At 41.6% G+C, this 26,826-nt stretch overlaps 1 protein-coding gene across 1 annotated transcript; it reads left to right on the top strand.

Moving 5' to 3' along the window:
* The first annotated feature begins 267 nt into the window (after positions 1-267).
* On the top strand, positions 268-23,003 carry CDKN1B (cyclin dependent kinase inhibitor 1B). Its single transcript, XM_056517854.1, has 3 exons — positions 268-712; positions 9,496-9,619; positions 19,964-23,003. Exons 1-2 carry the CDS (start codon positions 361-363, stop codon positions 9,609-9,611), a joined length of 468 nt encoding a protein of 155 aa, XP_056373829.1. The 5' UTR covers positions 268-360; the 3' UTR covers positions 9,612-9,619; positions 19,964-23,003.
* The last annotated feature ends 3,823 nt before the right edge of the window (positions 23,004-26,826 follow it).

Genomic DNA, 26,826 nt, shown 5'->3' with positions numbered 1-26,826 from the left:
CGGGTCACCTCTCATCTCCCGGGTCACCTCTCATCTCCCGGGTCACCTCTCATCTCCCGGGTCACCTCTCATCCCCCGGGTCACCTCTCATCTCTCGGGTCACCTCTCATCTCCCGGGTCACCTCTCATCTCCCGGGTCACCTCTCATCTCTCGGGTCACCTCTCATCTCTCGGGTCACCTCTCATCTCTCGGGTCACCTCACATCTCTCCCGTTCCACCTTAACCGGGAGGGTCTCCCCGGCAGCCAATCACCAGCAGGGGGCGTTTAAATCCCCCCGACGGGCGCTGGCTCGTACGGCCGCCATATTGGGCAGCGCAGCTTTACCCGGTGACCCGCTGAGCCTGATTTACTGTGCCCCATGTCGGGCGTGCGCCTGTCCCCGGGCTCTCCGGGTGTGGAGCGGGTGTCCCGGGCCCCGGGCTCGCCCCGCACCCCCGCCCGCCGATGCCTGTTCGGCCCGGTAGACCATGAGAGCCTGGCCCGGGAGCTGGCCCGGTGCCGCCGGGAGCTGGAGGACGAGCAGCGGGAGCGCTGGAACTTCGATTTCTGCAACGAACGCCCGCTAGACGGCGCCCTGAGCTGGGAGGTGGCGGGGCCCGACACACCCGAGTTCTACCGGCGGGGGCCACACCTCAAAGCGGGCGCCGCGCAGCTACACCCGCAGGAAGAGCCGGAGGCCCGAGGGAAGAAGAGGAGCGGAGAAGTGACGGGTGAGCGCCAGCTGTTGTACGCCCAGCAGGGGGCGGGGCCAAGCCTCTGTGGGGTCACCGAACTGTTAAAGTTACAGGGGTCTTCTAACTGCGCTTATTCTACAACTCCACAAATCCCGACTTCACCCCCATAAGGTCTCAGGTTACAGTGTAGTCGGGGGAGATTGGAACCGTTTGGTTTTGATACATTTTATTTATTATTGTTACATTTGAATCCGTTTTCTTTTGATACATTGTATCTCTTAAGGTGGCGCTGTGTAATCCAGTGGTCTCCAACCTGTTTTCATTCCAGCGGTTGCAATACTACAACTCCCATCGTTCAGAAAGCTGTCAGGGCATGATGGGAGTTGTAGTTTTGCACTTCATGGTTGAGGAACATTTTGTTAGCCCAGTGTTTCCCAACCGGGGGGGGGGGGGGGGGGCTCCATTTGTTGCAAAAACGACAACTCCCAGCATGCCCGGACAGCCTGCTGGGAGTTGTCGTTTTGCCACTGCTGGAGGTCCACGGTTTGGTCGACCACTGCTGAGATCTGTAGAAAAGGGGAAGGTACAGGTTATCAGGGGGTGGCAGTATATAAATGGCCAGAGGGGGGCAGGGTTTATAAGAGATTGTTATGAGATATTGTGAAGGTTCAGGTTGTCAGAGGGCGGCGGGTATATACCAGAGCTTGTGATGACAGGTTGGGATCTGTAGAAACTGGGAAGGTAGAAGTTGTCAGAGGGTGGAGGAGTATATAAGGGATTGGTATGATAAACTGGGAAGATACAAGTTGTCAGAAGGTGACGGTATATAAATGACTAGAGGGTGGCGGTATATAAATGACCAGAGGGCGGCAGTGTATAAATGACCAGAGGGCGGCGGTGTATAAATGACCAGAGGGTGGCAGTGTATGTGGCAGTGTATAAATGACCACAGGGCGGCAGTGTATGTGGCGGTGTATAAATGACCAGAGGGTGGCGGTGTATAAATGACCAGAGGGCGGCGGTGTATAAATGACCAGAGGGCGGCGGTGTATAAATGACCAGAGGGTGGCGGTGTATAAATGACCAGAGGGTGGCAGTGTATAAATGACCAGAGGGCGGCAGTGTATAAATGACCAGAGGGCGGCGGTGTATAAATGACCAGAGGGCGGCGGTGTATAAATGACAAGAGGGTGGCGGTGTATAAATGACCAGAGGGTGGCGGTGTATAAATGACCAATGGGTGGCGGTGTATAAATGACCAGAGGGTGGCGGTGTATAAATGACCAGAGGGCGGCAGTGTATGTGGCGGTGTATAAATGACCAGAGGGTGGCGGTGTATAAATGACAAGAGGGTGGCGGTGTATAAATGACCAGAGGGCGGCAGTGTATAAATGACCAGAGGGTGGCGGTGTATAAATGACCAATGGGTGGCGGTGTATAAATGACTAATGGGTGGCGGTGTATAAATGACCAGAGGGTGGCAGTGTATAAATGACCAGAGGGCGGCGGTGTATAAATGACCAGAGGGTGGCGGTGTATAAATGACCAGAGGGTGGCGGTGTATAAATGACCAGAGGGCGGCAGTGTATAAATGACCAGAGGGTGGCGGTGTATAAATGACCAATGGGTGGCGGTGTATAAATGACCAGAGGGCGGCAGTGTATGTGGCGGTGTATAAATGACCACAGGGCGGCAGTGTATGTGGCGGTGTATAAATGACCAGAGGGTGGCGGTGTATAAATGACCAGAGGGCGGCGGTGTATAAATGACCAGAGGGCGGCGGTGTATAAATGACCAGAGGGTGGCGGTGTATAAATGACCAGAGGGTGGCAGTGTATAAATGACCAGAGGGCGGCAGTGTATAAATGACCAGAGGGCGGCGGTGTATAAATGACCAGAGGGCGGCGGTGTATAAATGACAAGAGGGTGGCGGTGTATAAATGACCAGAGGGTGGCGGTGTATAAATGACCAATGGGTGGCGGTGTATAAATGACCAGAGGGTGGCGGTGTATAAATGACCAGAGGGCGGCAGTGTATGTGGCGGTGTATAAATGACCAGAGGGTGGCGGTGTATAAATGACAAGAGGGTGGCGGTGTATAAATGACCAGAGGGCGGCAGTGTATAAATGACCAGAGGGTGGCGGTGTATAAATGACCAATGGGTGGCGGTGTATAAATGACTAATGGGTGGCGGTGTATAAATGACCAGAGGGTGGCAGTGTATAAATGACCAGAGGGCGGCGGTGTATAAATGACCAGAGGGTGGCGGTGTATAAATGACCAGAGGGTGGCGGTGTATAAATGACCAGAGGGCGGCAGTGTATAAATGACCAGAGGGTGGCGGTGTATAAATGACCAATGGGTGGCGGTGTATAAATGACCAGAGGGCGGCAGTGTATGTGGCGGTGTATAAATGACCAGAGGGCGGCAGTGTATAAATGACCAGAGGGCGGCAGTGTATAAATGACCAGAGGGTGGCGGTGTATAAATGACCAGAGGGTGGCAGTGTATAAATGACCAGAGGGCGGCGGTGTATAAATGACCAGAGGGTGGCAGTGTATAAATGACCAGAGGGCGGCGGTGTATAAATGACCAGAGGGCAGCAGTGTATAAATGACCAGAGGGTGGCAGTGTATGTGGCGGTGTATAAATGACCAGAGGGTGGCAGTGTATAAATGACCAGAGGGTGGCGGTGTATAAATGACCAGAGGGCGGCGGTGTATAAATGACCAGAGGGCAGCAGTGTATAAATGACCAGAGGGTGGCAGTGTATGTGGCGGTGTATAAATGACCAGAGGGTGGCAGTGTATAAATGACCAGAGGGTGGCAGTGTATAAATGACCAGAGGGCGGCAGTGTATAAATGACCAGAGGGTGGCGGTGTATAAATGACCAGAGGGTGGCGGTGTATAAATGACCAGAGGGCGGCGGTGTATAAATGACCAGAGGGCGGCGGTGTATAAATGACCAGAGGGCAGCAGTGTATAAATGACCAGAGGGTGGCAGTGTATGTGGCGGTGTATAAATGACCAGAGGGTGGCAGTGTATAAATGACCAGAGGGTGGCAGTGTATAAATGACCAGAGGGTGGCGGTGTATAAATGACCAGAGGGTGGCGGTGTATAAATGACCAGAGGGCAGCAGTGTATAAATGACCAGAGGGTGGCAGTGTATGTGGCGGTGTATAAATGACCAGAGGGTGGCAGTGTATAAATGACCAGAGGGTGGCAATGTATAAATGACCAGAGGGTGGCAGTGTATGTGGCGGTGTATAAATGACCATAGGGTGGCAGTGTATAAATGACCAGAGGACGGCAGTGTATAAATGACCAGAGGGCGGCAGTGTATGTGGCGGTGTATAAATGACCAGAGGGTGGCAGTGTATAAATGACCAGAGGGCGGCAGTGTATGTGACAGTGTATAAATGACCAGAGGGTGACGGTGTATAAATGACCAGAGGGCGGCGGTGTATAAATGACCAGAGGGCGGCAGTGTATAAATGACCAGAGGGTGGCGGTGTATAAATGACCAGAGGGCGGCAGTGTATGTGGCGATGTATAAATGACCAGAGGGTGGCGGTGTATAAATGACCAGAGGGCGGCAGTGTATAAATGACCAGAGGGCGGCAGTGTATAAATGACCAGAGGGTGGCGGTGTATAAATGACCAGAGGGCGGCAGTGTATAAATGACCAGAGGGTGGCGGTGTATAAATGACCAGAGGGTGGCGGTGTATAAATGACCAGAGGGCGGCAGTGTATGTGGCGATGTATAAATGACCAGAGGGTGGCGGTGTATAAATGACCAGAGGGCGGCAGTGTATAAATGACCAGAGGGCGGCAGTGTATGTGGCGGTGTATAAATGAGCAGAGGGCGGCGGTGTATAAATGACCAGAGGGCGGCGGTGTATAAATGACCAGAGGGCGGCAGTGTATAAATGACCAGAGGGCGGCAGTGTATGTGGCGGTGTATAAATGACCAGAGGGCGGCAGTGTATAGATGACCAGAGGGCGGCAGTGTATAAATGACCAGAGGGTGGCGGTGTATAAATGACCAGAGGGTGGCGGTGTATAAATGACCAGAGGGCGGCAGTGTATAAATGACCAGAGGGCGGCGGTGTATAAATGACCAGAGGGCGGCGGTGTATAAATGACCAGAGGGCGGCGGTGTATAAATGACCAGAGGGCAGCAGTGTATAAATGACCAGAGGGCGGCAGTGTATAAATGACCAGAGGGCGGCAGTGTATGTGGCAGTGTATAAATGACCAGAGGGTGGCGGTGTATAAATGACCAGAGGGCGGCGGTGTATAAATGACCAGAGGGCGGCAGTGTATAAATGACCAGAGGGCGGCAGTGTATAAATGACCAGAGGGCTGCGGTGTATAAATGACCAGAGGGTGGCAGTGTATAAATGACCAGAGGGTGGCAGTGTATAAATGACCAGAGGGTGGCGGTGTATAAATGACCAGAGGGCGGCAGTGTATAAATGACCAGAGGGTGGCGGTGTCTAAATGACCAGAGGGTGGCAGTGTATGTGGCGGTGTATAAATGACCAGAGGGCGGCGGTGTATGTGGCGGTGTATAAATGACAAGAGGGCGGCAGTGTATAAATGACCAGAGGGCGGCGGTGTATGTGGCGATGTATAAATGACAAGAGGGTGGCAGTGTATAAATGACCAGAGGGTGGCAGTGTATAAATGACCAGAGGGTGGCAGTGTATAAATGACCAGAGGGCGGCAGTGTATGTGGCAGTGTATAAATGACCAGAGGGTGGCGGTGTATAAATGACCAGAGGGTGGCGGTGTATAAATGACCAGAGGGCGGCGGTGTATAAATGACCAGAGGGCGGCAGTGTATAAATGACCAGAGGGCGGCAGTGTATAAATGACCAGAGGGCGGCAGTGTATGTGGCGGTGTATAAATGACCAGAGGGCGGCGGTGTATAAATGACCAGAGGGCGGCAGTGTATGTGGCAGTGTATAAATGACCAGAGGGTGGCAGTGTATAAATGACCAGAGGGTGGCAGTGTATAAATGACCAGAGGGTGGCGGTGTATAAATGACCAGAGGGCGGCAGTGTATAAATGACCAGAGGGCGGCAGTGTATGTGGCGGTGTATAAATGACCAGAGGGCGGCAGTGTATAAATGACCAGAGGGCGGCAGTGTATGTGGCGGTGTATAAATGACCAGAGGGCGGCAGTGTATAAATGACCAGAGGGCGGCAGTGTATGTGGCGGTGTATAAATGACCAGAGGGCGGCAGTGTATAAATGACCAGAGGGTGGCGGTGTATAAATGACCAGAGGGTGGCGGTGTATAAATGACCAGAGGGTGGCGGTGTATAAATGACCAGAGGGTGGCAGTGTATAAATGACCAGAGGGTGGCGGTGTATAAATGACCAGAGGGTGGCGGTGTATAAATGACCAGAGGGTGGCGGTGTATAAATGACCAATGGGTGGCGGTGTATAAATGACCAATGGGTAGCGGTGTATAAATGACCAGAGGGCGGCGGTGTATAAATGACCAGAGGGCGGCGGTGTATAAATGACCAGAGGGCGGCGGTGTATAAATGGCCAGAGGGCGGCGGTGTATAAATGACCAGAGGGCGGCGGTGTATAAGTGACCAGAGGGCGGCGGTGTATAAATGACCAGAGGGCGGCGGTGTATAAATGACCAGAGGGCGGCGGTGTATAAATGACCAGAGGGCGGCGGTGTATAAATGACCAGAGGGCGGCGGTGTATAAATGACCAGAGGGCGGCGGTGTATAAATGACCAGAGGGCGGCAGTGTATAAATGACCAGAGGGCGGCAGGGTTTATTTCTTGCTTGTTATGATATATTGGGATCTGTATATTGGAGTGCATAGGTTGTCGGAGGGTGCAGGGTATATAAGGGATTGGTATATATTGGGATCGGTATATTATGAGTATATACAGGTTGTTGGAGGGTGCAGGGTATATAAGGGATTGGTATATATTGGGATCGGTATAATATGAGTATATACAGGTTGTCGGAGGGTGGAGGGTATATAAGGGATTGGTATATATTGGGATCAGTATAATATGAGTATATACAGGTTGTCGGAGGGTGCAGGGTATATAAGGGATTGGTATATATTGGGATCTGTATAATATGAGTATATACAGGTTGTCGGAGGGTGGAGGGTATATAAGGGATTGTTATATATCGGGATCGGTATAATATGAGTATATACAGGTTGTCGGAGGGCGGAGGGTATATAAGGGATTGGTATATATTGGGATCGGTATAATATGGGTATATACAGGTTGTCGGAGGGTGCAGGGTATATAAGGGATTGGTATATATTGGGATCTGTATAATATGAGTATATACAGGTTGTCGGAGGGTGCAGGGTATATAAGGGATTGGTATATATTGGGATCGGTATATTATGAGTATATACAAGTTGTCGGAGGGTGCAGGGTATATAAGGGATTGGTATATATTGGGATCGGTATAATATGGGTATATACAGGTTGTCGGAGGGTGCAGGGTATATAAGGGATTGGTATATATTGGGATCGGTATAATATGAGTATATACAGGTTGTCGGAGGGCGGAGGGTATATAAGGGATTGGTATATATTGGGATCGGTATAATATGAGTATATACAGGTTGTCGGAGGGTGGAGGAGTATATAAGGGATTGGTATATATTGGGATCGGTATATTATGAGTATATACAGGTTGTCGGAGGGTGCAGGGTATATAAGGGATTGGTATATATTGGGATCGGTATATTATGAGTATATACAGGTTGTCGGAGGGCGGAGGGTATATAAGGTATTGGTATATATTGGGATCGGTATATTATGAGTATATACAGGTTGTCGGAGGGTGCAGGGTATATAAGGGATTGGTATATATTGGGATCGGTATAATATGAGTATATACAGGTTGTCGGAGGGTGCAGGGTATATAAGGGATTGGTATATATTGGGATCTGTATATTATGAGTATATACAGGTTGTCGGAGGGCGGAGGGTATATAAGGGATTGGTATATATTGGGATCGGTATAATATGAGTATATACAAGTTGTCGGAGGGTGCAGGGTATATAAGGGATTGGTATATATTGGGATCGGTATATTCTGAGTATATACAGGTTGTCGGAGGGTGCAGGGTATATAAGGGATTGGTATATATTGGGATCGGTATATTCTGAGTATATACAGGTTGTCGGAGGGTGCAGGGTATATAAGGGATTGGTATATATTGGGATCGGTATATTATGAGTATATACAGGTTGTCGGAGGGTGCAGGGTATATAAGGGATTGGTATATATTGGGATCGGTATATTATGAGTATATACAGGTTGTCGGAGGGTGGAGGGTATATAAGGGATTGGTATATATTGGGATCGGTATAATATGAGTATATACAAGTTGTCGGAGGGTGCAGGGTATATAAGGGATTGGTATATATTGGGATCGGTATATTCTGAGTATATACAGGTTGTCGGAGGGTGCAGGGTATATAAGGGATTGGTATATATTGGGATCGGTATATTCTGAGTATATACAGGTTGTCGGAGGGTGCAGGGTATATAAGGGATTGGTATATATTGGGATCGGTATATTATGAGTATATACAGGTTGTCGGAGGGTGCAGGGTATATAAGGGATTGGTATATATTGGGATCGGTATAATATGAGTATATACAGGTTGTCGGAGGGTGCAGGGTATATAAGGGATTGGTATATATTGGGATCGGTATAATATGAGTATATACAGGTTGTCGGAGGGTGCAGGGTATATAAGGGATTGGTATATATTGGGATCTGTATAATATGAGTATATACAGGTTGTCGGAGGGTGCAGGGTATATAAGGGATTGGTATATATTGGGATCGGTATATTCTGAGTATATACAGGTTGTCGGAGGGTGCAGGGTATATAAGGTATTGGTATATATTGGGATCGGTATATTATGAGTATATATAGGTTGTCGGAGGGTGCAGGGTATATAAGGGATTGGTATATATTGGGATCGGTATATTATGAGTATATACAGGTTGTCGGAGGGCGGAGGGTATATAAGGGATTGGTATATATTGGGATCGGTATAATATGAGTATATACAGGTTGTCGGAGGGTGCAGGGTATATAAGGGATTGGTATATATTGGGATCGGTATAATATGAGTATATACAGGTTGTCGGAGGGTGCAGGGTATATAAGGGATTGGTATATATTGGGATCGGTATAATATGAGTATATACAGGTTGTCGGAGGGTGGAGGGTATATAAGGGATTGGTATATATTGGGATCGGTATATTATGAGTATATATAGGTTGTCGGAGGGTGGAGGGTATATAAGGGATTGGTATATATTGGGATCGGTATATTGTGAGTATATACAGGTTGTCGGAGGGTGCAGGGTATATAAGGGATTGGTATATATTGGGATCGGTATATTCTGAGTATATACAGGTTGTCGGAGGGTGCAGGGTATATAAGATCGTTACTACTTGCTGGGATGTGTAGATTTTTGCGCTGCTTAGTTTCACGGTATACATTGTATCTAAGCAGAATTTGATACTAAGACTATGTATCAATAACCGCGCCCGCCGTTCATCAGATTCCTCCTAAAAGGGGTGTGGCTAAGCGCTCGCCATCTTGCGGCTTGGATAGATTGTGCCGCTCTAGGACGGACCGTGCGGGACACTATAAGATGTGGCGCAGGTACCAACCTTTGTGGCCCTACCGAAACATCCAAGACTAATGTGAATGGCGCTGTAGACTGATGACCCCCGAATGTGCGTCACCTGACCACGGCTCCTCCCTCTTTCCTTCAGAACCTCCCTCGTCCAACGCGAGGAAATCCCACCGGTCGGAGCCTGGAGAATCGGCGGAGGGCAGCTCGTCTCCTTCACCGGAGAAGACCCCCAAGAAGAGCCGACCCAGCACGTAGAGCGAAGGGTAAGACGGCGCGCGTAAGTCCTTAGGTCGGTGTTTCCCAATCAATGTGCCTTCAGCTGTTGCAAAATTACAAATCCCATGCAACAGCTGGAGGCACCAACATGTAGAGCGAAGGGTAAGTCTATAGGTCAATGTTTCCCAACCAGCGTGCCTCCAGCTGTTGCAAAACTACAACTCCCAACATGCCCGGACAGCCGAAGGCTGTCCGGGCATGTTGGAAGTTGTAGTTTTGCAACAGCTGGAGGCTCGCTGGTTCTGAAACACTGCCTTAGGCGATTGTACGTTAACAAGAGCGTTCCTATTCGCTGCCAGCAAGCAGAGGTATACACTACACGCGGTGGATGGCGGTCAGTCTGATGATGTCACTGTCTATGATTTCATCACATTTCTATCAGACAAAGTGTCTGGAAGTCACGGCTGTAAACAACAGGGGGGGGGGGGAGGGGTCAGGAAGTGGTCGGCTGCAGGGACACGCTGGTGACACGGCGCTCTGGTGTTTGAAAACAAACCGAGCCGTCCCCACCCCCTCCAGTCGTACAATGAGCTGCGGGCGAGTGAGTACTACACAGCACGTGTATCCGAGCATAGCGTATCTACAGCCAATGTTTACTCTGTGGTTGTCACATGTACTAGTGTTACTACTATAATACTGCTCCTATATACAGGAATATAACTACTATAATACTGTTCCTATATACAAGAATATAACTACTATAATACTGCCCCTATATACAAGAATATAACTACTATAATACTGCTCCTATATACAGGAATATAACTACTATAATACTGCTCCTATATACAAGAATATAACTACTATAATACTGCCTCCTATATACAAGAATATAACTACTATAATACTGCTCCTATATACAAGAATATAACTACTATAATACTGCCCCTATATACAAGAATATAACTACTATAATACTGCCCCCTATATACAAGAATATAACTACTATAATACTGCTCCTATATACAGGAATATAACTACTATAATACTGTTCCTATATACAAGAATATAACTACTATAATACTGCCCCCTATATACAAGAATATAACTACTATAATACTGCTCCTATATACAGGAATATAACTACTATAATACTGCTCCTATATACAGGAATATAACTACTATAATACTGTTCCTATATACAAGAATATAACTACTATAATACTGCCCCCTATATACAAGAATATAACTACTATAATACTGCTCCTATATACAGGAATATAACTACTATAATACTGCTCCTATATACAAGAATATAACTACTATAATACTGCCCCCTATATACAAGAATATAACTACTATAATACTACCCCTATATACAAGAATATAACTACTATAATACTGCTCCTATATACAGGAATATAACTACTATAATACTGCTCCTATATACAAGAATATAACTACTATAATACTGCCCCTATATACAAGAATATAACTACTATAATACTGCTCCTATATACAGGAATATAACTACTATAATACTGTTCCTATATACAAGAATATAACTACTATAATACTGCTCCTATATACAAGAATATAACTACTATAATACTGCCCCTATATACAAGAATATAACTACTATAATACTGCCCCCTATATACAAGAATATAACTACTATAATACTGCTCCTATATACAGGAATATAACTACTATAATACTGTTCCTATATACAAGAATATAACTACTATAATACTGCCCCCTATATACAAGAATATAACTACTATAATACTGCTCCTATATACAGGAATATAACTACTATAATACTGCTCCTATATACAGGAATATAACTACTATAATACTGTTCCTATATACAAGAATATAACTACTATAATACTGCCCCCTATATACAAGAATATAACTACTATAATACTGCTCCTATATACAGGAATATAACTACTATAATACTGCTCCTATATACAAGAATATAACTACTATAATACTGCCCCCTATATACAAGAATATAACTACTATAATACTACCCCTATATACAAGAATATAACTACTATAATACTGCTCCTATATACAGGAATATAACTACTATAATACTGCTCCTATATACAAGAATATAACTACTATAATACTGCCCCCTATATACAAGAATATAACTACTATAATACTGCTCCTATATACAAGAATATAACTACTATAATACTGCCTCCTATATACAAGAATATAACTACTATAATACTGCTCCTATATACAAGAATATAACTACTATAATACTGCCTCCTATATACAAGAATATAACTACTATAATACTGCTCCTATATACAAGAATATAACTACTATAATACTGCTCCTATATACAAGAATATATCTACTATAATACTGCCCCCTATATACAAGAATATAACTACTATAATACTGCCCCCTATATACAAGAATATAACTACTATAATACTGCTCCCTATATACAAGAATATAACTACTATAATACTGCTCCTATATACAAGAATATAACTACTATAATACTGCTCCTATATACAAGAATCTAACTACTATAATACTGCTCCTATATACAAGAATATAACTACTATAATACTGTTCCTATATACAAGAATATAACTACTATAATACTGCCCCCTATATACAAGAATATATCTACTATAATACTGCCCCCTATATACAAGAATATAACTACTATAATACTGCTCCCTATATACAAGAATATAACTACTATAATACTGCTCCCTATATACAAGAATATAACTACTATAATACTGCTCCCTATATACAAGAATATAACTACTATAATACTGCCCCCTATATACAAGAATATAACTACTATAATACTGCTCCCTATATACAAGAATATAACTACTATAATACTGCTCCTATATACAAGAATATAACTACTATAATACTGCTCCTATATACAAGAATCTAACTACTATAATACTGCTCCTATATACAAGAATATAACTACTATAATACTGTTCCTATATACAAGAATATAACTACTATAATACTGCCCCCTATATACAAGAATATATCTACTATAATACTGCCCCCTATATACAAGAATATAACTACTATAATACTGCTCCCTATATACAAGAATATAACTACTATAATATTCATCAAAGAGAAAAAGAATAGACGGACGACTCACCCAGGTGCAGTAAAAAATTCTTCTTTATTTTCATGAAGTGTTCTTATATCCACGGCAGAGCAGTACAGGGGGGTTATCGGGGGGATGCAGGGTGCGGGTGTGCAACAATTGTATCGCTCGTTCACTGAGCTTCTTCTGGCTTCCCACATGTGTGTACTGACCTGCCGTGATTTAAAACCAGGTACGTGAAGGGAAGGGGAGGGGGGAGGGGAGGATCCTTCACCCTGGGGTCAAATCACCTTCAAGTGCTTAAAACCAATAGAATATCATAGGAATGGTCCGAATTCAGCTCGGTCATTTAACCCTGCCGGTCCCAGTGCTCCTGTTCTTAAGATCCAGCGAGTCTCCAACTGTATTAACAGATTTTCTCTGTCCCCTCCATCTTGTAGAAGGGGGACCCGCTGGATCCCGAAGAATTTCAGAGCCTTGGGATCATTGTGATGTTCCTCTCTCATATGTTTTATGAGTCTGGGGACACCTTTTCCAGTTTTAAGAGAATACAAATGTTCCCTGAATCTAGTACATAGCTGTCTTTTGGTTTTTCCGATATAAAATCGGCCGCACTGGCAGGTTATGCCATATACCACATGCGTACTTTTACATGTAATGACTTCCTTTACCACCACTTCTCTCCCTCCCAGGTTGATAAAACTAACTTTCAAATTTTGAGGGCAGTATGAACACTGCCCACAGATGTAGTTACCTGGGGGGAGGGAAGTGGTGAGCCAGTTAGTGTGTTTGACGTTTTTGGTGCGTTTTTTAAACCTCTTTATATTGTCGCCTATCGTAGTGTTTTTTCTAAATGTGATCAGTGGTCTATTTTTGATCACTTCTCTGAGGTCTTCGTCTTGTTCTAAAATCTTCCAGTTTTTATTTATTGCTCTTTTTATTACTTCGTTTAGTGGGGTATTGTTGAAAGTAAAATTAAACCTTTTATTATTTACTGCAGATTGATTGGATTTAATCTTTTCCTTTAACAAATCTTCCCTTTTTTTAGAAGCTGCTCTTTCATAGGCTTCATTAATAATTTCTTCCGGGTACCCCCTTTTTTTTAGTCTTATTTTTAACTCCTCAGCTTGTTTTTGATAATTTTGCTCCTGGGTATTAATGCGCTTGAGCCTAATAAATTGACTGTATGGCAGTCCTCGCTTGGTGTGATGTGGATGGGAGCTGTGAAAGTGTAATAATGTATTTTTTGCTACTGACTTTCGATAACCTGTGATGTTGATTTTATCTTCTTCTACAGTTAACAATGTATCTAGGAATTCCAGTTTTTTGTTTCCAAATGCTGCTGTAAATGACATATTGCATGTATTGTTACTGTTCAAAAAAGCTACAAATTCGTGGAATTTATGTTCTGAGCTATTCCAAACTATGATAATATCGTCCACATATCGTTTGTAAAAACGGATATGTGGAAGATAGGGGTTATCATTAGTAAAGATATATTTATCTTCAAAAGCCGCCAAAAATAAAACTGCAAATGTACATGACACAGGAGTCCCCATAGCGGTACCGTTCTTTTGCCGGTACCACTGGGATTCAAATTTGAAGGTATTGTTGGATAATACCAATTTTAAAGCCTCACTTACAAAATCTATGTATGGTTTGGATTTACCTGCTTTTTGTAAGAAGTATTGCACTGCCTGTACACCCGAATCCAAAGGGATTCGAGTGTATAGGCTCTCGACATCAATACTAGTCAAACTGTCATTTGGCTCTATAGGAAAATCTTGGATCGCTGTTATTAAATTAGTGGTATCTTTTAAATAGGACCTGGTGTTTTGAAGTAAAGGACGAAGTAACCAGTCTAGGTATTGGGATAGGTATTCTGTAATAGAGCCTATCCCTGCAACTATGGGGCGTCCTGGAGGGTTCTCTAGCGTTTTATGAACTTTTGGTATAATGTACCATTTTGCAGGTTTGGGGTGGGTTGGCAATAATTTCTCAGCTGTTTTTTTACTAAGTGTGCCCTTTTCAATATGCATTTTAAGGAAGGTTTTCAACGTGTTAATGATTTTATTAGTTGGGTCCCCCCTCAGTTTTTCATAGGTAATCTCATTACTCAACTGTTTCATGGCCTCTTTTTTATAATCGTCTGTGTACATCACCACTACTGAGCCGCCTTTATCGGCTCGAGTAATGGTGATATCAGATCTAGCCGATATTTTTTCAAGGGCTTCACATTCTTCCTTAGGCAAATTGCGAATCGCTTGGGGATAAATTAAACTTTTTACATCTTGTACAATTGCTTTCCTGAACAACTCCAGGGGGCTCCCTGGACTTATTGGAGGAGAGAATGTAGATGGGTTACCTCCTGTAAATTGAGGGACACACATGGTTGGATCAGATGTATAATCTGTAGTTAGACTAGCTAGTACTTGGATATTAGATATATCCTGCGTGGTAAATTGGGGGTTGGGAATAAATCCCAAGGGGCCAATATAACTTTGAATTTCACCCTCTAGTTTTTCTACTGCGTTTTTATTTACTCTATTGTTATAATATTTATGCAAGTTCATTTTTCTTATTCCTTTTTGCATATCAATCTCGAAATCTTCTTCCTTGAAGTCTTCCAGGAGTCCATAATTTAGTCCTTTAGATAGTACCCTCACTGTATGTTCGTCCAGCACTTCGTCCAGCACAATACCTAGACTGGTTACTTCGTCCTTTACTTCAAAACACCAGGTCCTATTTAAAAGATACCACTAATTTAATAACAGCGATCCAAGATTTTCCTATAGAGCCAAATGACAGTTTGACTAGTATTGATGTCGAGAGCCTATACACTCGAATCCCTTTGGATTCGGGTGTACAGGCAGTGCAATACTTCTTACAAAAAGCAGGTAAATCCAAACCATACATAGATTTTGTAAGTGAGGCTTTAAAATTGGTATTATCCAACAATACCTTCAAATTTGAATCCCAGTGGTACCGGCAAAAGAACGGTACCGCTATGGGGACTCCTGTGTCATGTACATTTGCAGTTTTATTTTTGGCGGCTTTTGAAGATAAATATATCTTTACTAATGATAACCCCTATCTTCCACATATCCGTTTTTACAAACGATATGTGGACGATATTATCATAGTTTGGAATAGCTCAGAACATAAATTCCACGAATTTGTAGCTTTTTTGAACAGTAACAATACATGCAATATGTCATTTACAGCAGCATTTGGAAACAAAAAACTGGAATTCCTAGATACATTGTTAACTGTAGAAGAAGATAAAATCAACATCACAGGTTATCGAAAGTCAGTAGCAAAAAATACATTATTACACTTTCACAGCTCCCATCCACATCACACTAAGCGAGGACTGCCATACAGTCAATTTATTAGGCTCAAGCGCATTAATACCCAGGAGCAAAATTATCAAAAACAAGCTGAGGAGTTAAAAATAAGACTAAAAAAAAGGGGGTACCCGGAAGAAATTATTAATGAAGCCTATGAAAGAGCAGCTTCTAAAAAAAGGGAAGATTTGTTAAAGGAAAAGATTAAATCCAATCAATCTGCAGTAAATAATAAAAGGTTTAATTTTACTTTCAACAATACCCCACTAAACGAAGTAATAAAAAGAGCAATAAATAAAAACTGGAAGATTTTAGAACAAGACGAAGACCTCAGAGAAGTGATCAAAAATAGACCACTGATCACATTTAGAAAAAACACTACGATAGGCGACAATATAAAGAGGTTTAAAAAACGCACCAAAAACGTCAAACACACTAACTGGCTCACCACTTCCCTCCCCCCAGGTAACTACATCTGTGGGCAGTGTTCATACTGCCCTCAAAATTTGAAAGTTAGTTTTATCAACCTGGGAGGGAGAGAAGTGGTGGTAAAGGAAGTCATTACATGTAAAAGTACGCATGTGGTATATGGCATAACCTGCCAGTGCGGCCGATTTTATATCGGAAAAACCAAAAGACAGCTATGTACTAGATTCAGGGAACATTTGTATTCTCTTAAAACTGGAAAAGGTGTCCCCAGACTCATAAAACATATGAGAGAGGAACATCACAATGATCCCAAGGCTCTGAAATTCTTCGGGATCCAGCGGGTCCCCCTTCTACAAGATGGAGGGGACAGAGAAAATCTGTTAATACAGTTGGAGACTCGCTGGATCTTAAGAACAGGAGCACTGGGACCGGCAGGGTTAAATGATCGAGCTGAATTCGGACCATTCCTATGATATTCTATTGGTTTTAAGCACTTGAAGGTGATTTGACCCCAGGGTGAAGGATCCTCCCCTCCCCCCTCCCCTTCCCTTCACGTACCTGGTTTTAAATCACGGCAGGTCAGTACACACATGTGGGAAGCCAGAAGAAGCTCAGTGAACGAGCGATACAATTGTTGCACACCCGCACCCTGCATCCCCCGATAACCCCCCTGTACTGCTCTGCCGTGGATATAAGAACACTTCATGAAAATAAAGAAGAATTTTTTACTGCACCTGGGTGAGTCGTCCGTCTATTCTTTTTCTCTTTGATGAATATCATATGGAACTGCTTGCCTGTCAGACGTAGACGCTCCCCGTGAGGTGTACACACTAGAGCAGTTCATCATTCCGACAGTCCGGAGCAGCAAGAATTAGCGAGTAGGCAGTGCCTGGTGTAAATCTCCTTGTATGCTATAACTACTATAATACTGCTCCTATATACAAGAATATAACTACTATAATACTGCTCCTATATACAAGAATATAACTACTATAATACTGCTCCTATATACAAGAATATACCTACTATAATACTGCTCCTATATACAGGAATATAACTACTATAATACTGCCTCCTATATACAAGAATATAACTACTATAATACTGCCTCCTATATACAAGAATATAACTACTATAATACTGCCTCCTATATACAAGAATATAACTACTATAATACTGCCTCCTATATACAAGAATATAACTACTATAATACTGCTCCTATATACAGGAATATAACTACTATAATACTGCTCCTATATACAAGAATATAACTACTATAATACTGCTCCTATATACAAGAATATAACTACTATAATACTGCTCCTATATACAAGAATATAACTACTCTAATACTGCTCCTATATACAGGAATATAACTACTATAATACTGCTCCTATATACAAGAATATAACTACTATAATACTGCCTCCTATATACAAGAATATAACTACTATAATACTGCCTCCTATATACAAGAATATAACTACTCTAATACTGCTCCTATATACAGGAATATAACTACTATAATACTGCTCCTATATACAAGAATATAACTACTATAATACTGCCTCCTATATACAAGAATATAACTACTATAATACTGCCTCCTATATACAAGAATATAACTACTATAATACTGCTCCTATATACAGGAATATAACTACTATAATACTGCTCCTATATACAAGAATATAACTACTATAATACTGCCTCCTATATACAGGAATATAACTACTATAATACTGCTCCTATATACAAGAATATAACTACTATAATACTGCCCCTATATGCAAGAATATAACTACTCTAATACTGCTCCTATATACAGGAATATAACTACTATAATACTGCTCCTATATACAGGAATATAACTACTATAATATTGCTCCTATATACAAGTATATAAATACTATAATACTGCTCCTATATACAAGAATATAACTACTATAATACTGCCCACTATATACAAGAATATAACTACTATAATACTGCTCCTATGTACAAGAATATAACTACTATAATACTGCCTCCTATATACAAGAATATAACTACTATAACACTGCCTCCTATATACAAGAATATAACTACTATAATACTGCTCCTATATACAAGAATATAACTACTATAATACTGCTCCTATGTACAAGAATATAACTACTATAATACTTCTCCTATATACAAGAATATATCTACTATAATACTGCCTCCTATATACAAGAATATAACTACTATAATACTGCCTCCTATATACAAGAATATAACTACTATAATACTGCTCCTATATAAAAGAATATAACTACTATAATGCTGCTCCTATATACAAAATATAACTACTATAATACTGCTCTTATATACAAGAATATAACTACTATAATACTGCTCCTATATACAAGAATATAACTACTATAATACTGCTCCTACATACAAGAATATAACTACTATAATACTGCTCCTATATACAAGAATATAACTACTATAATACTGCTCCTATATACAAGAATATAACTACTATAATACTGCTCCTATATACAAGAATATAACCACTATAATACTGCTCCTATATACAAGAATATAACTACTATAATACTGCTCCCTATATACAAGAATATAACTACTATAATACTGCCCCCTATATACAAGAATATAACTAATATAATACTGCTCCTATATACAAGAATATAACTACTATAATACTGCCTCCCATATACAAGAATATAACTACTATAATACTGCTCCTATATACAAGAATATAACTACTATAATACTGCCCCCTATATACAAGAATATAACTACTATAATACTGCTCCTATATACAAGAATATATCTACTATAATACTGCTCCTATATACAAGAATATAACTACTATAATACTGCTCCTATATACAAGAATATATCTACTATAATACTGCTCCTATATACAATAATATATCTACTATAATACTGCCCCTATATACAAGAATATATCTACTATAATACTGCTCCTATATACAAAAATATAACTACTATAATACTACCTCCTATATACAAGAATATAACTACTATAATACTACCTCCTATATACAAGAATATAACTACTATAATACTGCTCCTATATACAAGAATATAACTACTATAATACTGCTCCTATATACAAGAATATAACTACTATAATACTGCTCCTATATACAAGAATATAACTACTATAATACTGCTCCTATATACAAAAATATAACTACTATAATACTACCTCCTATATACAAGAATATAACTACTATAATACTGCTCCTATATACAAGAATATAACTACTATATTACTGCCCCTATATACAAGAATATAACTACTATAATACTGCTCCTATATACAAGAATATAACTATATGTTTTTATATAGAGTTGTTGTTGTTGTCCTGTATTGTGCTCTGTGTATGATGTAATATATATATATATATATATATATATATATATATATACCGTATATTCCACCATCTCCTGACTCCTCCTCTTTCCCCCCGCAGGTACCAGGCCCGCCTTCCTCCAGTGCCGGCTGACTCCTGCCCACTCAGCCCGCGGACTCTGTCACTGGTGGGAGACTCCTGAAGCACTGATACAGAGTAACACTAAATACCCCGGGCATGACATGTAGCATTGTGCAACGAGGCACCTTCGTATTCTCTTACCGCCCGTGTGCCCGCCGCCGCCGCCCCCTTGTGTAGCACATAAAACGTTTTAGAGAGGGGCGGCGTGCGAGACGGAGTCACACTGATCTGAGTGAAGAGAAGCATTGGAGCGCGCACACCGGGTCACTCGGCTGATCTGCGAATTCTACCGCAACGTCCGGTCTGCAACACATTGGGGTCAATTTCCGAAAAAGTTTAACTGCCACAGTCTTGTGGAATGAAAGGGTTAATATGGCGGCCAGTTTTGGGCAGAACTGAGGGGGTAAGAACCCATGTTGGGCCATGATGGTGGTCATTGGCCGACCTCGTATATACAGCCCGTCAGTGTCTGATTGAGAAGGGATCGGCGCCACCTACTGACTGTGTGTGGTTTTGCCCCCCAACAAATAGAACAAATTGAAAATAAAATTTTATTGGGGGCGCGCCAAATTTGAAATCTAAATATTTAACATTCCGTATTTTAATTTGAATTACAACAGATCCCAGGGAAGGAGAATTTTCTTTGTAAAAATTTTGTTACAAAATAAATAAATAAATGGAAAAAAAAAATTAGCAAAATGCTAAATTTGGGCAAAAATTACATTTAGAACACAATATGTGAAACCCCTCCCCCCCCCATCACTCATTTGTTTTGTATTTTTGTAACCAATGTGTTCAGACCTTTCGTTGCTGGAAGACGGCTCCACAGTGTTTTTTGTTTTTCGTTTTTTTTATATTACATTTTTTTTATGTTCTGTAAATAAAAATATATCTATTTTTTAATTTGTAATAAGGTTTGAAATTGAGAAAAAAAAAATCTTGATTTTCGTGAACACTGGCCACATGCTGTGTGAAGAAAAAAGAAAAGAAAAATATTGTCTGGTTGTAAGCTTTATCTTTTTCAGTCAACCATCGCATTTCCGTTATTAAAAAATAATTTTTTTTTCATATCCGCACAGTACGAAACGCCATTTTTATTTTTTGTTCCCCCTCCCGCTGTCAAAAGGAGGGGGAATTTAAAGAGTTTTTTTTTTTTTTTTCACTTTTGATGTGTCAGAAGTTTTGCTAGGTGGGGGCACTGGGTGCTCTGGTTCAGCTGAATCCTGGGCCTCTTTGATTGTATCTGTAAACAGCTAACCCCGCCCCTGAGGAGTCTCCTTATAAAAAAAATTGCAAGAATCTGATTACTACATCCTTTGCAGATGGAAAATGTTCTTGCCCATTTCTGTCTTTATCTCAGTGCTGTGCTATCTCTATCTTAAAGTAACAGTACGCCACCCTATGACATTCCTTAAGTAGAGTAAGCTCCAAGAAGTCTGTGTAAACAGCTAACCCCACCCATGAGGATTCTTCACAAAAAAAATAGCAGTAATCTGATTTACTACATCCCTAAATAAAATGTCCATTTTCTGTCCTTATCTCAGTGCTATCTCTGTGTTAAATTACCAGTAAGCTATCCCAGGACATTCAAGTAGAGTTGGCTCATAGAAGTCTGAGTCTGTAAACAGCTAACCCCACCCCTGAGGATTCTCTATAAAAAAAAATTACAAGAATCTCATTACTATATCCATGACAGATGGGAATACTCTTGTCCATTTTCTTCTGTTAAATCAGTGCTATCTCTGTCTTAATGTAGATGCAGAGAAGTAGGAGTCTGTAAACAGCTAACTCCGCCCCTGAGGATTCTCCACAAAAAATTGTGTACATTAAAAAGAAAAAAAATTATCCTATCCATTCCTGACAGTTTTGTTCCCTTTAAGACAGAGACAGCATTGTGTTTAAGAAACTGTATGCTATACTAGTTCTCTGCTTGAGATTGGTAGTAAAGAAGTCTATGAATCTGTACACATATAACCCCGCCCCCGAGGAGAGCTGATCATGGCAATGTTCTTGCAGGCTTCAGTAATAAAATTGCAAAAATCCTATTACTTCATCCGTGACAATTCTTCCTGCCCTTTATCTGTACAGTACACTAAATTATTACTTTTCTGAAGTAGATTTTGTTATCATTGAACAGACCTCTAGAAGGCTGAGTCTTCACATGGTTAACTCCGCCCCTGAGGAGACCTGAGCAGCAGCAAACACAATAATCTGGATTCAAGCTGCAATGAAAGGAGTTCTCCTTAAAAATAATTAAAAAAAAAGTCTAAGTAATGCAGATTTGTCTTCCTACCCGTTTTCTGAGTACTGTCTCTGCCTTAAAGGAACAGTACGACACATTAGGACTGCACTCAATTAGATATGGTTGTTAATGTACTGGCTCCCTACCCAGCTATCCCCGCCCCTGAGGAGCGCCAAGCAGAACTAATCAAAGCTCTTAGTAATAGGTACGGGCCTCAGCACCCAGACCCCTACTGATCAAACCTGCCGACATGTCAAAGTTTAAAAAAAAAAAAATGACTCCCCCTCCCCATCCCCCATACCGTATATAATTTAGGTCAATTTTATTCAGATGCATCTCCCATTCAATGCCTTGTACCGTACCAGTAATGCACTTCCCGGGCACCCGAACCAGCTGTGCCCGGCAATAATAACCCTCTCTCCTCGCCGCCGCTGCTCGAGCGTGGTGTCTGTATGTAGCAAACTCTTTTTGGTGACCAATGTTGAGGTGTGTATGTGAATTGCTGTGTAAAGACACTGAAACCTTTTACTAATTTATTTATGTTTCTAAAAGAAAAAATTTTTTTTGTTTAATCTAGATTTTTTTTTTTTTTTCAAAAAAGAAAAAAAAAAAAAAGCCAAAGCGGCAGATTTTGTGCATCTGTAAATGCTGTTGATATATAAATGTTTATTTTGTTTTAGTTTTTTTTTTGTTGTAGCAGGAATTTTTTTATGACATTTTTTTTATTTTTTTTTTGTAATAATTTTGGCTGTAGAAAAATATATATATATATATATATATATATATAAAAAAAAAAAAATAAGATTGCAGACTGAGCCAGATGCCTGATAAGAAAGATAAATATATCGTTTTTTTGTCTTTTCTTTATAAAAGTTTGAAAAAAAAAATCTTGTTCTTGATTTGTACTCCGACGTCATGCAATCATAAAAAAAATAATAATAATAATAAATCCATGCACAAAAGAAAAAAGTTGTGAATGTGTTTTATTTATTTTTTTTTCTACACAAGAGACCGGGAACAGCTGGGGGTTCATTTAACTAAAATTAAGAATAAATATCTGATTAATAGTGCAAATTTTAATCTAAGGTTTGGGAGGTTAAAGAAGCACTCCGGGTGTTTGTTTTTTTGCCCACATTATGCAGACTCCCCATCAGTACTACTTCCAGCACTGCTGCCTCCATATGATTCATTACTGTAACTGGGTCAAATGATCACCAGTCTGACCCACATTTGTTTATTGTGTCCGAGAAAGTGAACAGTCCTGGGTTGGCTGACAGGATGACATTATCATCTATCAGACCCCTACTTCTACTTCTCTGATCTTCCCCTCCAGCTCTGCCTGTATACTGCTGCTATCTCTATGGGATCAGGATATATAGTAGTTATACACCTCCTCTCCAGCTCTATCTGTATACTGCTGCTATCTCTATGGGATCAGGATATACAGTCCGTGTATATATATATATATATATATATATATATATATATATACCTCCCCTCCAGCTCTATCTATATACTGCTGCTATCTCTATAAGATCAGGATATATAGTAGTTGTACACCTCCCCTCCAGTTCTATCTATATACTGCAGGAAAGTCAGAGGATTCATGGGAAATGTAGGCAGCATTAGGAAATCATTTCAGCAATAGAATAGCAATCAGTATGGACAAAAACTCCCATGCCTGTCACATCAGGTAAAACAGGTAAGCACAAGGCATAATAATAGCCTGTACTGCATTATATAAGTGAAAAAAGGGGTGTGGCCAACATTATTGGTGGGCGGGGCACCAACACTATAGTAGCACTCTTGCACAACGTTTAGAAATGTGTTACCCAACCAGGGTGCCTCCAGCTGTTGCAAAACTACAACTCCCAGGGTGCCTGGACAGCCGTAGGCTGTCCAGGCATGCTGGGAGTTGTAGTTTTGCAACAGCTGGAGGCACCCTAGCTAGGAAACCCTGTTTTAGACAGTTTGTATTATATGTATCAGCCACCTCCAATGCTGCAAGACCCTCATAGGATCCTATTGTAGAACCACAAATCCCAGCATTCACTGCAGGCTCTGAGTTTGTTTCGAGATTCTTCTTAAGTTGTCACTCTGCTTTCCTAGAGTCCTGAAAGGGGAATCAGTCAATTTGATGATGTTTTTGTTTTAGGTTGCATTTACACGTCCAGGTTTTTATTACATTGAATAATGGAAGGTGTGAACGCGGCCTGAACGCCACAGTGGTTTATAGAACGCACATTCTGCGCCGTCTTCGCGAATCCATGAGCGCAACTTGTTTTTCCTCCATGTTCCGGTTGTTTTTCAGTGTTTTTTTTCTCTCTCTCCTTTTCTAGCTCAGTTGATTGACATGCGAAGGAACCAATCAGAATACAGTAAGGGGGCGGGGCCCGACGTTATTAGGGAAGCAGGAGAGAAGGCGGGACTAAGGCTTAAGGTGGAAATGAGGAATTGTGTCAGGTCACGTACGCTCAGTGAATACAGATGTACAGTCCGTGTGTGACCAGATAGACAAATATACGGACAACGCACAGTATAACTTCTCCTGTCCTGTATATATACACTGCACAGTACCACTTCTCCTGTCCTGTATATATACACTACACAGTACCACTTCTCCTGTCCTGTATATATGCACTGCACAGTACCACTTCTCCTGTCCTGTATATATACACTACACAGTACCACTTCTCCTGTCCTGTATATATGCACTGCACAGTACCTCTTCTCCTGTCCTGTATATATACACTGCACAGTACTACTTCTCCTGTCCTGTATATATACATTGCACAGTACCACTTCTCCTGTCCTGTATATATGCACTGCACAGTACCTCTTCTCCTGTCCTGTATATATGGACACTGCACAGTACCACTTCTCCTGTCCTGTATATATGGACACTGCACAGTACCATTTCTCCTGTCCTGTATATATGCACTGCACAGTACCACTTCTCCTGTCCTGTATATATGCACTGCACAGTACCACTTCTCCTGTCCTGTATATATGCACTGCACAGTACCACTTCTCCTGTCCTGTATATATACACTGCACAGTACCACTTCTCCTGTCCTGTATATATGCACTGCACAGTACCACTTCTCCTGTCCTGTATATATGCACTGCACAGTACCACTTCTCCTGTCCTGTATATATACACTGCACAGTACCACTTCTCCTGTCCTGTATATATGCACTGCACAGTACCACTTCTCCTGTCCTGTATATATACACTGCACAGTACCACTTCTCCTGTCCTGTATATATACACTGCACAGTACCACTTCTCCTGTCCTGTATATATGCACTGCACAGTACCACTTCTCCTGTCCTGTATATATATACACTGCACAGTACCACTTCTCCTGTCCTGTATATATGCACTGCACAGTACCACTTCTCCTGTCCTGTATATATGCACTGCACAGTACCACTTCTCCTGTCCTGTATATATACACTGCACAGTACCACTTCTCCTGTCCTGTATATATACACTGCACAGTACCTCTTCTCCTGTCCTGTATATATACACTACACAGTACCACTTCTCCTGTCCTGTATATACACTGCACAGTACCACTTCTCCTGTCCTGTATATATACACTGCACAGTACCACTTCTCCTGTCCTATATATATACACTGCACAGTACCACTTCTCCTGTCCTGTATATATACACTGCACAGTACCACTTCTCCTGTCCTGTATATATACACTGCACAGTACCACTTCTCCTGTCCTGTATATATACACTGCACAGTACCTCTTCTCCTGTCCTGTATATATACACTGCACAGTACCTCTTCTCCTGTCCTGTATATATACACTGCACAGTACCTCTTCTCCTGTCCTGTATATATACACTGCACAGTACCACTTCTCCTGTCCTGTATATATACACTGCACAGTACCACTTCTCCTGTCCTGTATATATATATACACTGCACAGTACCACTTCTCCTGTCCTGTATATATATATACACTGCACAGTACCACTTCTCCTGTCCTGTATATATACACTGCACAGTACCTCTTCTCCTGTCCTTTATATATACACTGCACAGTACTACTTCTCCTGTCCTGTATATATACACTACACAGTACCACTTCTCCTGTCCTGTATATACACTGCACAGTACCACTTCTCCTGTCCTGTATATATACGCTGCACAGTACCACTTCTCCTGTCCTGTATATATACACTGCACAGTACCACTTCTCCTGTCCTGTATATATACACTGCACAGTACCACTTCTCCTGTCCTGTATATATACACTGCACAGTACCACTTCTCCTGTCCTGTATATATGCACTGCACAGTACCACTTCTCCTGTCCTGTATATATACACTGCACAGTACCACTTCTCCTGTCCTGTATATATACACTGCACAGTACCACTTCTCCTGTCCTGTGTATATATACACTGCACAGTACCACTTCTCCTGTCCTGTATATATACACTGCACAGTACCACTTCTCCTGTCCTGTATATATACACTGCACAGTACCACTTCTCCTGTCCTGTATGTATATATATGCACTACACAGTACCACTTCTCCTGTCCTGTATATATACACTGCACAGTACCACTTCT

The sequence above is a fragment of the Hyla sarda genome, chromosome 4, assembly GCF_029499605.1.
Source record: "Hyla sarda isolate aHylSar1 chromosome 4, aHylSar1.hap1, whole genome shotgun sequence".
NCBI classification, from domain to species: domain Eukaryota; kingdom Metazoa; phylum Chordata; class Amphibia; order Anura; family Hylidae; genus Hyla; species Hyla sarda.
This window is presented reverse-complemented; position numbering and strand designations above follow the sequence as displayed.

Bases quoted from the DNA above. Each gene is read 5' to 3' on its own strand.
- CDKN1B (XM_056517854.1), top strand. From the start codon at position 361: ATGTCGGGCGTGCGCCTGTCCCCGGGCTCTCCGGGTGTGGAGCGGGTG. The intron at 713-9,495 runs GTGAGCGCCAGC...TCTTTCCTTCAG, and splicing joins GAGGAGCGGAGAAGTGACGG to AACCTCCCTCGTCCAACGCG.